At 37.0% G+C, this 13,721-nt stretch overlaps 1 protein-coding gene across 5 annotated transcripts in view; it reads left to right on the plus strand.

Annotated features, from left to right (window-relative positions):
- The window catches only part of LOC114246971 (uncharacterized), a 357,666-nt gene that overhangs the window by 183,054 nt on the left and 160,891 nt on the right, over window positions 1-13,721 (plus strand). For all 5 annotated transcript variants that reach the window (XM_089730729.1, XM_089730727.1, XM_089730728.1 and 2 more), the window contains exon 3: window positions 4,572-4,682. In XM_089730729.1, the coding sequence (XP_089586855.1) occupies window positions 4,572-4,682 (111 nt within the window). The remainder of the gene's footprint in view (window positions 1-4,571; window positions 4,683-13,721) is intronic.

Here is a 13,721-nt window from a genome sequence, read left to right on the forward strand (position 1 = left end):
ACTATACTAATGACCGTCTCTGACATAATAATTGATATATTACAGTATTTTTTGGAACGAAGTTCCCTATGGGACGATGCGGAGGGGTACCCTAACCGGAAAAAAAGTCCGTAACGTAAGATTTTTTCTATTTATTTTTTTATCAAAAGAAGTCGCTGCACGTAAATTCAACAATGCCTGAATCGCGGTGACGAGATGTTACACAGTTGATAGACGTTCTCGTATTTCTCTTGCCAAATCATAGTTTCCTGGCGTACATACCGTGATCATGCAGGCGGTCCCCCCAGGGCGAGGCTGCTCCATTGCACTGCGGAGTCGTTGACCCTTGCGATTATTGTTATCAATACAAAAATAATAATAAAAAATGTATACCCGAATAATTATTTTCTTTATACCTCGAATAGAACTTAAAATTAATATTTTATATAATATGGAATAATATATAATATGGAACTTCGTTCTTATCCGGTGTCCCACGATACTAACATCTTTTTTTAAATTTAGGTTGAGTTTAAGAACTAAGAAAAAAATCAATTATACAGCAAACCAAACACAGATCGATTTAATCATTTCTTGTACTGTTTTTTTTTTTTTTTTTTTTTTTTTTTTTTTTTTTTTTTTTTTTTTTTTTTTTTTTTTTTTTTTTTTTTTTTTTATTGCTTAGCTGTGTGGACGAGCTCACAGCCCACCTGATGTTAAGTGGTTACTGGAGCCCATAGACATCTACAACGTAAATGCGCCACACACCTTGAGATATAGTTCTAAGGTCTCAGTATAGTCACAACGGCTGCCCCACCCTTCAAACCGAAACGCATTACTGCTTCACGGCAGAAATAGGCGGGGCGGTGGTACCTACCCGTGCGGACTCACAAGAGGTCCTACCACCAGTAATTACGCAAATTATAATTTTGCGGGTTTCATTTTTATTACACGATGTTATTCCTTCACCGTGGAAGTCAATCGTGAACATTTGTTGAGTACGTATTTCATTAGAAAAATTGGTACCCGCCTGCGGGATTCGAACACCGGTGCATCGCTTCAACACGAATGCACCGGACGTCTTATCCGTTAGGCCACGACGACCATAAAAATGCTTTGGGTGTTAAGCCCAAATAATAAAATTATATAGTATTTGATGCAAATTTTCGTGTGCAAAATACTTTCCGCGTTGTCTTGTCAGATCTTTCGAATCTACTATTGGTGTTTTTAGGCCCATTAAGCCGTTCTCGCCATACTTTTGGTCGAATGCTAATTTAATAGTTTTAATAAAAAAAATATACTATATATTATTTTTCTTCTATCTTATAGTTAGTATCTTAATAAAAAAGCCGGTCTTAATTTAATACATCAGAATTTTATTCTATGCGATAATTATGTCACAAATTTAATTGTTCTTCATTCAAATAACACTGTCTACGTGTTTCCCTTGAAATACAAACTAAGTCCGCTAATTTTTAAGGTGCATTTTCATTTGTCTCTAAAAATTCAGGCTCTACAAGGGTCACAATGTATTGTTCAGGCGCAAAGGGCGAAGTTTAAATGAGGCGTGGGCGGACGGAAAGGACTCAACGTTTGTCATATTATTTATGAGGTCCTCAAATAGAATATAGTATGTCGCCATTTCGTACAGTTCGGGATTATTTGTTAGTAAATTTAAGATGTTATAGTAAATTTTTGTGGTTTTTAAAAGGTGTTCAAACTTTAACTAATTTGTAGCAACATTGATACGACTGGTGGATTTATATCGACGCTTGAAAGGCAAACGTGACTAAGCGACAATAACTGCTTTGTACATAAATGATAGGCAATAACAGTATATTCGATGCGCAAAAAAAATATATTTCTAGGTCTATTAAAATAATTTCAATCCTACAGTAGATTCGTTAAAATAGAATTTTTTTTCAGGTATCTCTCATGTATATTTTAAATTAATTTCAACTTTAAATTAGTCTACTGTAAAGTTCACGCATTGTCGCTTAGTCGCGGTTGCCTTTAAAGCGTCGATATGAAAAACAATTTACGGAGAATTACCTCCTAAAAAACCTTTTATATGTTTGAAATGTATTCTTACTATTAAAATCAACATGTGTACATTACATTTATAGTACATTTGGATGGAATGTCGTGGATTATTTGGTATTTACATAACTAAAATATCTAATTTTCTTCGATTTTCATGAGTCGTAAACATAATTAAAACTACTTTTAAGCTTTCATCTCGGGGTCACGGATGGCTTTTGAAACGTTGGAAATAATATCTTGACAAGAAAAAACGCTAGGCTTTAACAATAAAACTAAAGTATATTAAAATTATTAATCGCTTTTGCCCCATTAAGCCCCTTAAACAGGCTGGAAGCGCGATGGATGGTGATGATTGAGATAAACTCCACCGTAATAACGAGTACGCAACTTTTTATAATAATATTTAAAATAAACAATAATAATGATTTAAAAAATCCATATTATACAGAATGCATGCAGTCCTCCGCCAACCAAACCCCACACGGGTGCTTCCGGCTAATGACACTGGATAAACGACGTCACATCCGGTTAGCTGTGCGCTCGACTGCGCCTCACTAATGCCCGTGGATAATAAATAATGTTCCTCCGAGCTTAGAATTTGACAATACTTTAGTATACATGCCAGCCATTCACGCCCTCAACTGTTATTTATGTTTAGCTAAAATCGAAAACGGTGACCACACGAAAAGTCTTCCAACGATGAGCCTCGGACTAGCTGGGTGAGAGCTGCTTTATCTTAGGTCCCGAGCGATCTGAATCAGAAAACGTGAGAATTTAGATATCGACTTACCTTCCCACGAAATCTAACACGATACGAGTTGATAGGGCGCCTTCCCAGACACTGAGACAAACAAAGCTATGGAGCACACTTGCGTTTGATTAGGGAACACCGGCCAATCCACGTGCACCAGTTAATTCAGAAAATAACGACATATGTACATCAAAGGAAATCTCCGTAGCGTTCTAAATGTAAACTTTTCAATTCGCACTCATAGGAAAGCTATAAAATAAGAAAATAAAGGGAAGTTGGCACATTAAGCCGAGCGTAATGGCTTCTCAAACATAATTACAGTCACAACGTTAATTTGACTTGAAACAATGAAAATATTAGAGTTGCCAGCCTATGAGAATTTAATTTCTAAGAAACTAAAGAAACAGCTACTTTTGAACTAGTGACACAACTATGTCGAAGTACCAATCCCGCTAGCAGATATTAACACGCACGTGTTCATGATCAATTTGCGCAATGGATTCACTCATCCTGTAATTTATTGCCGTATTAAGAACGAAATTTGCAAAATCGATAAATTTTCGAAATCGCTCATGGTATTTGATAATCGTAAGTAAATAGGGTATGTTATGAGTTCGCCCTCACTATATACCAAAATAATTCCAAATTCCTAGGTAGCATGATAAGAGACATGCTTCGTCGAGCCCGCATCAGGAGATAAGGTTATGACGAAGATTGGGAGTATCGTACCTCAAATTACCGCGAGACAGGTGTGCCCCGGTATGATGGATGAGGCAGCCTACACGCTTGTATCTATCAACGGCTAACAACTTAAAATCGGGTGGGCAATGAGTTCGTTTACCCATTGACTATAATAAAATACACTCTCACTTTTCTTTCACTTAATTATAATTATCAATGTCTGTGATATGAAGATGGAGTGGAACATTTAACAGGCAACACTGGAAAACTGCAATAACGACCCACGAGAAAAATAATTAAAAAGAAAACAAAATGGCCTCTTTTAATGACCTCTCCGAGCGTGAACGATCTAAATGTTGCAACTTTAGTATTTAATTCGTTCCCATTACGGAGTCGAATGTGACTTGAGAAATGAACCGATCTGATGTACTTTCAAAATTTTGTTGGGAACTGTTGAAACGTATACGGTTTAAAGCAAGAATAAGTCGGATTTGAAATTATTAAAATGCATAAACTGTGGTCTACATATCACTTAACCTCCTTGAGGTTGAATAAAAGCGAATTTTCGAATTGGCAGCTATGATTTTAGTAATAATAGATCAAATCTTGGATGTGCTTGGATCTAGGAAAGATAACCAAACAACAAATATTAGTTTAAATTTATTCATATCTATTAAGTTTAAGATTTTAATGCTAGTCTTTTACATAAGTTTAAAAATTCATTGTACTAAAAGATCTGAATAAAAGGCTATATTATTATTATTTATTATTATTCGATCAAATCTATACTAATATATAAATCTACAGTGGTTTTTACGGATGTTTCGTTATAACTACTGAACCATGCATCCGATTGACTTGAAATTTGGTATCCATGTAGAAAATACATGTACTTAATGGATAGGCTAATATTTATAGGAGTGTTGGATTGCCTAATAATAATGACAATAAATAATAATGTTAATTTTAAATATCCAGCGAAGCCGGCGAGTACGGCTAGTATTCTAATAAGAACACTATTTAGCACTAGTATCGACAAATAAAACATCCGAAAAAATACATCGCGCAAAACAAAAATCCATTACCACTTTTGTTGACAATTTTCTGATTGTTACAGGAACTGTTGGAAAAACGAATTAAGCAGCTCGAAGCTCAGCTGGAGGAAGAGAAGAGAAGAACACAGAAGGAACGGATGGCGGTCACGAAGCTACAGAACAAATTGATTAAGGTCAGTACAATATAAAGTATAGGCAACCATTTCGCTGTGACGAACTATTGTGGAATACATGAATTGATTGATATTAACTCGCTACATCACTACTACGATCTGTATCAACGCGTTCCCTTACCTACCAACAAAAACAAAACTAATTCAATCAAGGTAACTTGAGCCAAGGTATTAACCCAAAAGTATGCCGCAAAAAGTTTAATATGCCTTTTTGGGACACTTTAAATAATCCAAAAACTAAAAAAAAATACATGGCACTTTTAAACTTTAATAAAAGCAAATACTATACAAAAAAATTCGCTAGATTGGTTTGCTTGGAATTATGTCCGCCACTTATATTCTGTTTTATAAATAAACAATAGCTTAACAAGAAGAAACCTGGCTTTGCACTCAGAAGAATAAGCAGCCCGTCACAAATGACAAACAATACTTTACCATTAAAACAAAAGAATCGAAAACCTTTCAAAGGATTCGAAAGATGTCTTGAAATGATTGAATTTTTCGTTTGCTCTGGCACGAGGGGAGACTGGTAATTTCGAACGTTAAATATTACCTCGAGGATAGGAACAATTATATACAGTGTCTTCTGTCTTAATAGACATTGTGCTTGGATGTATTAAGGCGATGCGAAACAAGCTGATTCAATCTTCAAGCTTTATAAAAGAAAACGATGGTAATATGCATGATTTTATAAAATAACTAGCTGACCCGGCAGACTTCGTAGTGCCTCAATCGATAAATAAAAGACACATCAAGGGGACACAAAAAAGGAAAAACAAAATTGTTTGTTTTTATACAATTCCGAGCTTTTTTATATTTTCTCACCTTTTAAACCTTTCCTGGACTTCCACGAATAATTCAAGACCAAAATTAGCCAAATTGGTCCAGCCGTTCTCGAGTTTTAGCGGGACTAACGAACAGCAATTCATTTTTGTATATAGAGATTACAATTACTATTATTTCTGTATTCTTCTTCCTGGTTCAAAATTTTGGTCTAGATATGCCCGTTGCGTCCGAAATTCGGTGTTGAACTTTGCCAAAAAACTCTGAGTTGTTGCTATTTTTGAATTTGTTATTTTCCGATATGAAGTACAGGTAAATATTATAAATAATTCCTTAGTCTGGATTTTTTAACCATCTTCGAGGTTTCGGCATGGCTATACAACTATATTTTATAAGTAATCTAAAAATATGATTAAAACTATAGCGAATATTTGAATTGCGTATTATCCACTCTATATATATCTACTGCTGATACGACTTACCCCTACGGCTCTAAGATGGGTACTGAAACTATTTGAGAGAGCACGATAAGTACGAACTTTTCCGAAAAATTACGAAGGAAAATCTTTTCTCACTATATCTTTACCTTCGACTTTTTAACTAGTAGATACTGGTATGCGATCCAGAGAGATTCGACTTTTCTTACTTCTCCACTCTTCATATCTTCTTCTTTCTTTCCTATTACCCACTGCTAGGGTGTAAGACTCGAATCAAATTCTTCCATTTGCATCGGTCTTATTTTGAATCGAAAACCCCGCCCTGATTTCTAAATTGAGTACTAGTGATAGGGCGATGTGAACCTACTCTGGCTATTTGCGTTTTCTTACTTACTTCCGCTGCCACGAAATCACGTGAGCGTTAATGAGCAATTGAGATTTCGATCTAATTGTAGTTTTTATTATTTATTAGCCATTAAAATTGTTATAGTTATAAATTCCAATAAACAGCACAAAAACCGTCAACACGTTCGCCTAGGATACTTAAATAATTAGTGAGCTACCACTACACATTACACATGAGTAGTAGTGTGTATGAAACTTCGGTTTGATTCAAAGGAGAGAAAAATAAAATCAATAAAATCGTTTGTGATTCTTTTGTCTTATTGTCTTCCCATAAATGCTTGTTCGTATTATGAGGAACTTAAAAATATATTCGAATCCGTCTAATCATTCTCATGAAATGCGCTTACCTGTGTCAATTAATTCAATGAAAACGAAGCATACACACAAATTTTTATGATTAATTCAGAAGCGTTGTAACCTACCCTTAACACGTCACGCGTCAATATTTGGCTTCTATTAATTAAAAGCTCTCCCCTACAGACTGTACCGTTGCAGGAATCTGTTACCTTTGTCATATAACACAGAACTGTAGAGGTGAAACATCTAAACAGTTAGTCGTAGAATTTTTTCCCACAAAATAGTGACTTTTGTTTTGAAGTGTAAGAGAGTTTATATCTACAAGAGTAAGAGACAAGAGGGACGAGAGAGTAAGAGACAAGACCCAATTGTTCAATAGATGTGTGAAAAATAATCACATTTAAATTAAATTTTAATAAAGCTAGTCATATACATGACGGTTCTTTACATTCCAATGTTTAACAATAATAATGTTATTGTTCTTGTTGCAAAGGTAAACTGTAATAGCGTTGGTACAGAGATTTCGGTTTTCTTATTATTACCAATTAATTAAAACGCTAGGCATCACCCAAAGGGGACATATCATGTCAATAAGTGTCTAAATGGATTGTAATTTGCACAACTACTAGTTCTGAATATATGAGCTATCCCTTCAATAGCCAATAAAAATCTATTCAAAAAGTTGAAATTACAGCTAAAGATATGTATCGTGTCTCTTCTACACCTAATTCACTATTCTATTCAGTCTGTCGAGGTTCAATTAAACAGGTATCCGTGTTATTCTGAAATGATTTTTTGCATTGTTCAGCATTCATCCACCCCTTTTCTGTTAAATTGTAAAATTTGCTCTTAATTTCCTTTGTTTGGGTTGTTTTTTATCTTCAACGTGAAACTTAAGTATAGGTTTTTTTTTTATTGCTTTGATGGGTGGACGAGCTCACAGCCCACCTGGTGTTAAGTGGTTACTGGAGCCCATAGACATCTACAACGTAAATGCGCCACCCACCTTGAGATATAAGTTGTAAGGTCTCAGTATAGTTACAGCGGCTGCCCCACCCTTCAAACCGAAACGCATTACTGTTTCACGGCAGAAATAGGCAGGGCAGTGGTACCTACCCGCGCGGACTCACAACAGGTCCTACCACCAGTCAAGGTGTCTGCTACACATTATATTTTAATTCGGTTCAAAAACAAGTCTGTACGTTTGAAATAGAAATGGAGTGTGCAGGGTATATTGAAACATGTTTTATCCATTAAATCAACTTCATGATAAGACCTTATTAGGTAATGCTTCTAAGATTTAATCGCGCTTTTGTCTTTTCCACAATACTTTGGTTTTTTAATCGTTGGCATTTCGTTAATGTCAATGAAGAAACATAAATGTCAATAAATATTTCTAAAGAAAACTAGACGATAGTTAACACAATATTAAAAAAAAGTATTAAGACTGCGACGAATACCAATCACCTTAGCCGTCCGTGAGACCACGAAAACTGTAAAGTGCTCGACACGTCCAAAACAAATTAACGCGAGTTAAAATTGTAAAATTATATTTAGTCCTGTACTTCGTATGAAATCCTCTAGTCAAATCATCAGAAGTCCAATTAATAAACGACTTGTTAATATAAAATTAAACGGTTTGATTTTAATATGATTGTTGAACCCCGTGACGCTATCATATACTACAAATCTGTTTATTTTTAATGACACCATTATCTTTTTTCACCTCCTCCTTACGAAGTTTGCCACCATTAAATAATTCTCTACTAGCGGACACATTAAAAGTCTGGTCCAGAGTTTTGGTGCCATCAAATGTTCGATCTTCGCAAATCTGTCTTTTCAAGAAAAATGTCCCCTCCGCTAGTGGGCCAGCTTTCAGTGTTGGTCTACTTCTTTTGTTCTCAATGTCATGTATTCACGTGCTTTGATTTTTTTTTATTACTTACATGGGTACGAGTTACATGGTGGACGAGTTCACGGCCCACCTGATTATAAGTGGTTATGGGAGCCCATAGACGTCTACAACGTAAATGCCGCCACCCACCTTCAGACGTGAGTTGTAAGGTCTCACTTGCAACAGTCCAACGACTGCCCCACCCTTCAAACCGAAACGCATTACTGCTTCACGGCAGAAATAGGCAGGGCAGTGGTACCCACCCGTGCGGACTGACAAGACGTCCTACCATCAGTAAAAAAAGTTGTTGCTGCATTTATAAATTTACAGGTCCACGCGCAATCATTGTCGATGTTAATTCGTTATTCCGCAAGGGAGAGCGTGGCCGTCTGATTACCTCGGCGCGAATCTGAGGGTACTTTTGTATTTCATTTCACAGACGCCACTCGATTATGATTGAGCGCATCTAGGGTTTTATTCCTGTGGGTCATGAATGTTGCTTGTTGCAGGCTGTTTTTACTTTGTGATTTGTAACTTTGTGACTGTGTGATTATAAGTGTAATTTATATGTTGATTACAGTTGGAATGCTTATAATCCGGTTGATACTGAAAATATATGTTTATCAAATTGCGATTTCGCTACTATGATTTCTATTACTATGATTTCGACTATGATTTGAATAGATACTATGACTATGATTTTTATTCGGTTTGACTACTGTGGTGTAGTTACCGGTGCGGTGGTAGGACGTCTTGTGAGTCCGCACGGGTAGGTACCACCACCCTGCATATTTCTGCCGTGAAACACTAATACGTTTCGGTTTGAAGGGTGGGGCAACCGTTGTACTGTACTGAGACCTTAGAACTCATGTCTCAAAGTGAGTGGTGGCATTTACTTTGTATATTTTTATGGGCTCGGGTAACCACTTAACACCAGGTGGGCCGTGAGCTCTTCCACCCACCTAAGCAATGCCAATGACAAATAATATTAAAGACAAACAATATTAATCTATTCTCATTTTGACCACAGACTTTAAACAATGACAAAAATTTGACATTAAACAAAGAGTATAATATAATAATAAAAAGAGTATAATAATATGTGTTGTGTCAAATACATGGTATATAGGTATTATGTGTAATGTTTTTTTTATTGATTTAATGCGTTTTTTATGCATAATTAAAAAAAAAATTATGCTGCACTCCTTCTCTATATTTTGTATAAGTGTGTGAAATTTCATACTCCTTCGTCTGCGCGATTAGCGTAAAAAGGGATTCAAAGTTTTTCTTCACGTATTAATATTCTTCAAGAACTCGGCACTAAGCAGCGTCTTTCGGCGCTCGTGAATAAGCGCATACTATCATTTTTTGGACATGTCTACCGGCGAGGACATGACTCCATAAAACGCCTTGTCGTCCAGGGCAACGTAGAAGGCACCAGACCGCGTGGAAGGGTGCCCATGCGGTGGACCGACCAGATCAAGTCGGCAGTTGGCGGCTGTTTGCATGAGTGTACCAGGCTCACCACAAACCGGGAGGAGTGGCGATTGCCCGTGAGACCCATAACATCTGCCCACAGCAATGAAGCTGGATGACGACCACGACCGCTCTGACAAGAGTTATACGACAAACGAGATTAATATATCCTACTATATAAGTAAATAAATTTCGCGACTATCGTTTCTTTAAACAAAAAAAAAAGAGTCTTAATATTATTTTTTGAACTTGTCTGTAGGTAAGAAATCAGTGAATAGCTGAAAAAAAAATAGCCGGTTAGCCGTTGGATAATTAGCTGAGCTAATTAAGTTAGTCGGTTAAATTAGCTAAGCCTATCGATTAGCTAGGTAATTAATTTAGCTAACTTTTTTAGCCGGCTTGGCCGGTTAAATTGTACAGCCCTAATATATAGATAATGTTTCAATTTCGAAATTGCGGCTTTGAATGCAAGTACAAGTTTTTCCTGGTGGTAGGACCTCTTGTGAGTCCGCACGGGTAGGTACCACCACCCCGCCTATTTCTGCCGTGAAGCAGTAATGCGTTTCGGTTTGAAGGGTGGGGCAGCCGTTGTAACTATACTGAGACCTTAGAACTTGTATCTCAAGGTGGGTGGCGCATTTACGTTGTAGATGTCTATGGGCTCCAGTAACCACTTAACACCAGGTGGGCTGTGAGTTCGTCCACCCATCTAAGCAATAAAAATAAAAAAAATAAAAATACATAACTTATCAAAAGACTAAATCATTGAAGATTATAGACTATATATTTTACCAACGTCCTTAGTTCTATGTCACCGATAATGTCAATCGCCCGAGGCTCTAGTCTCGACGACTCCAGTTTAAAGTTTACAGCCCGTCTGTCTGTCTGTGTTTGTTCCCTAAAGGATTAATCTAGGAACCAAAGAGCACTGTGGGATTGAAAATTACCACAAACTCGTATTTTCGACTATTTAATTAGCTTCATTGAGCACACTAATTTCCTGCTATTGTAACGTGAATGATCTCGGAATCTCGGCGGTTTAGTAATTAGCGTTCCTAACTGCTGGGCTGAGAGACGTGGATTCGATTCTCGCATCGGGCAAACGTTCGTGTGATGAACAAGTTTGTACTTTGTGTTTGTTCAATATCTATAAATATATTTATTAAAAGGTATTTAAGTATACCCGTCTCCGATTCCCATGGTACAGGAGGTCTTAGTATGAGGCCGGATAACCGTGCTTGACTGACGCTCGATTCTCTTTGACGTGTAAGATGTTAGTCTTATAAATCGATGAACACCGGCTGCAAGCACGAAAAAATGTCAGGTTCCGCCTGAACCTGAGCGTGCAAGTGAGAGCGCGAAACAAGCTATAGAGAGACACGATCGGGCCAAGCGTTGGCTTGTGTGACACATTTATCTCTCTTCTCGCGTGACGTCAGAGCTAGCACTTCGAATAGTTCTGCTACTGACTTCATCACGTAAAACTAGCGTCCGTAAACCGACTTACAGACAACCTTTTTTTTATGGATAAATTTTATTCGCTTTTTCACAATCACACTCACAAAGTCACATCTATTAATTGAAACACTTAATTACTTCATTGAAACTTTAAATTCATCTGAAGTAATCATACTTACCTTAGAAAGTCATTTGTTGTTTTTTTTTTATTACCCTTGTAGGCAGAAGAGCACACGGCCCACCTGATGGTGAGTGGTTACCGTCACCCATGGACTTCAGCAATGCCAGGGGCAGAGTCAAGCCGCTGCCTACTAACGCACCCTGGTAAACGCACCCTGAGAATGAGAGAAACGCTTTGGTTATTTTATTGATGAAATGTGCGTAGTACATATTGTCAAGAATATAAATTTTTGAAAAGATTAAATTCAAAATTTATTGATCTTAAAAATTTTCGCACAGGGCAACTGATTACTGTTCATCAGTTCATAAGTTAATAAATACTAATGATGAACGTGTCTAAGTTATTTCATATGTCTATGTATAGACAGAGGTGCGTATGATTAATTAAACTTGCATCCTAATTAAAGTTCCGATCTTCAGACAGACCGTCTGTGAAGTTATCTGTTTGGAGAATTATGTTTGTGTGTGTGTGTGTGTATGTGGATAGGAATGTATTTACAACTATATTAAGACTGATTTCATTAATCAAAGTATTCTGAAACGGCCCGATCTTTGTTTGGGAACAACTCTTTAACGTTATCTCTTGGCAAATCCAAGTACTCGTAAATTGTTGACAATCTATCCAAGATTATTATTACCATAATTGACGAATTAATTTAATTCAATATTTATTCTAATCACAACAGACGGTGCCCACATTAAAAAAATAATTATTACAGAAATTCAATATAACCAGTTTCGATGTTTAGTTAATAATATTATTATGTATACGCATATAATGAAATCAAATACTTCAGATCAATAAAATACTTAACTGCATTTTCTTTAATATAAATATGAAAATAACATTAAAAGCTTAACATTATATCTCTATGTAAATTAATCTTTTAAGCTTTTTATTACGTAAGATTAAATTATTCTCTTCATTGAATGACAGATGAGTGAAATTATATAAGAAAAAAAATTTTAAAGCTAAAGAGGTTTTTCTTCACATATATAAAAAAATATATTGTAAATCTTAGATCATAGATTGCATTCGACAGGCACACAGTTGTCCTGAAAAAAATTTTTAAAGCTAAAGAGGTTTTTCTTTACATAAATATAAAAAAATATATGTATTGTGAATCTTAGATCACAGATTGCATTCGACACACACAGTCACACACACAGTTGCGCATACGCCGCGTTTGAACGCGCGTCGGCTCATTACGGCTAGATTGATTCATGCGCGCGTTTCCTTACGCATTCGACACGGTTCGTGTTTGTCAGTTTGTCGGCACGAAACCGAAGCGAGACGATGTTTATTAGCGCTGGAACGCGTGTAACGAGGAAGTCGTTCGGTCAAATAAATCAAGCTATTTCGAATGCGCTCATTATATGATACCAAATATCGAATGGAATTCTTATCGGGCCTAATGAAGAGTGATTGATGCCTTAGCACCGCATTAAAAGGTCTACAACCGATACTAGTAATGCAGTTAAGATCAACGTATCGTCGAATTTCTGGTGCATTCAAAAAAATAATGTTGCGATCCTGCGGACCGAATGGTAAGCAGTCGACGTCGCCCAAAACACGTCATTTCGGATCGTCCCGACCCACTAGCGGTGGTTTTAGGCACCTCAAGCACCGGTCATCGTTCTCGTCGAACCCGTCGCTTGCATTAAGAGTTGGGCAAGTAAACTAACTCACAGACACAGCCCACTGAGTTTCTCGCCGGATCTTCTCAGTGGGCCGCGATTCCGATCCGATGGTAGATTCTGCGAAGCACTGTTCTCCCTAGGGCCAGTGTTAGCAACATTTCCGGTTTGAGCGCCGTGAGCTCACCTACACGCTAGAGTAAGGCTGATATAGCCTCTGAAGGCTATATCAGCTATATCAGTGGGACTTGATAGTTTGCAGATGTTGGATGTAGACCACGGGCCCAATTCTTAGGGCCCTACCGCAACAAATTAACACTGTACTGGCCCTTGCACTGTCTTGCTCGACGTCCGATCTCTGCCCAGGGTCAGAACTCGGTCAGAGTAGAGGGTTCCCGTGGTCAACACTACAACCAGACTTGCGGCGCCACCCTGAGACCGATTGATGGATCGTAAAATGTACCAAAACCT

This window comes from Bombyx mandarina, chromosome 10 (assembly GCF_030267445.1).
Source record: "Bombyx mandarina strain Sakado chromosome 10, ASM3026744v2".
Taxonomy (NCBI): domain Eukaryota; kingdom Metazoa; phylum Arthropoda; class Insecta; order Lepidoptera; family Bombycidae; genus Bombyx; species Bombyx mandarina.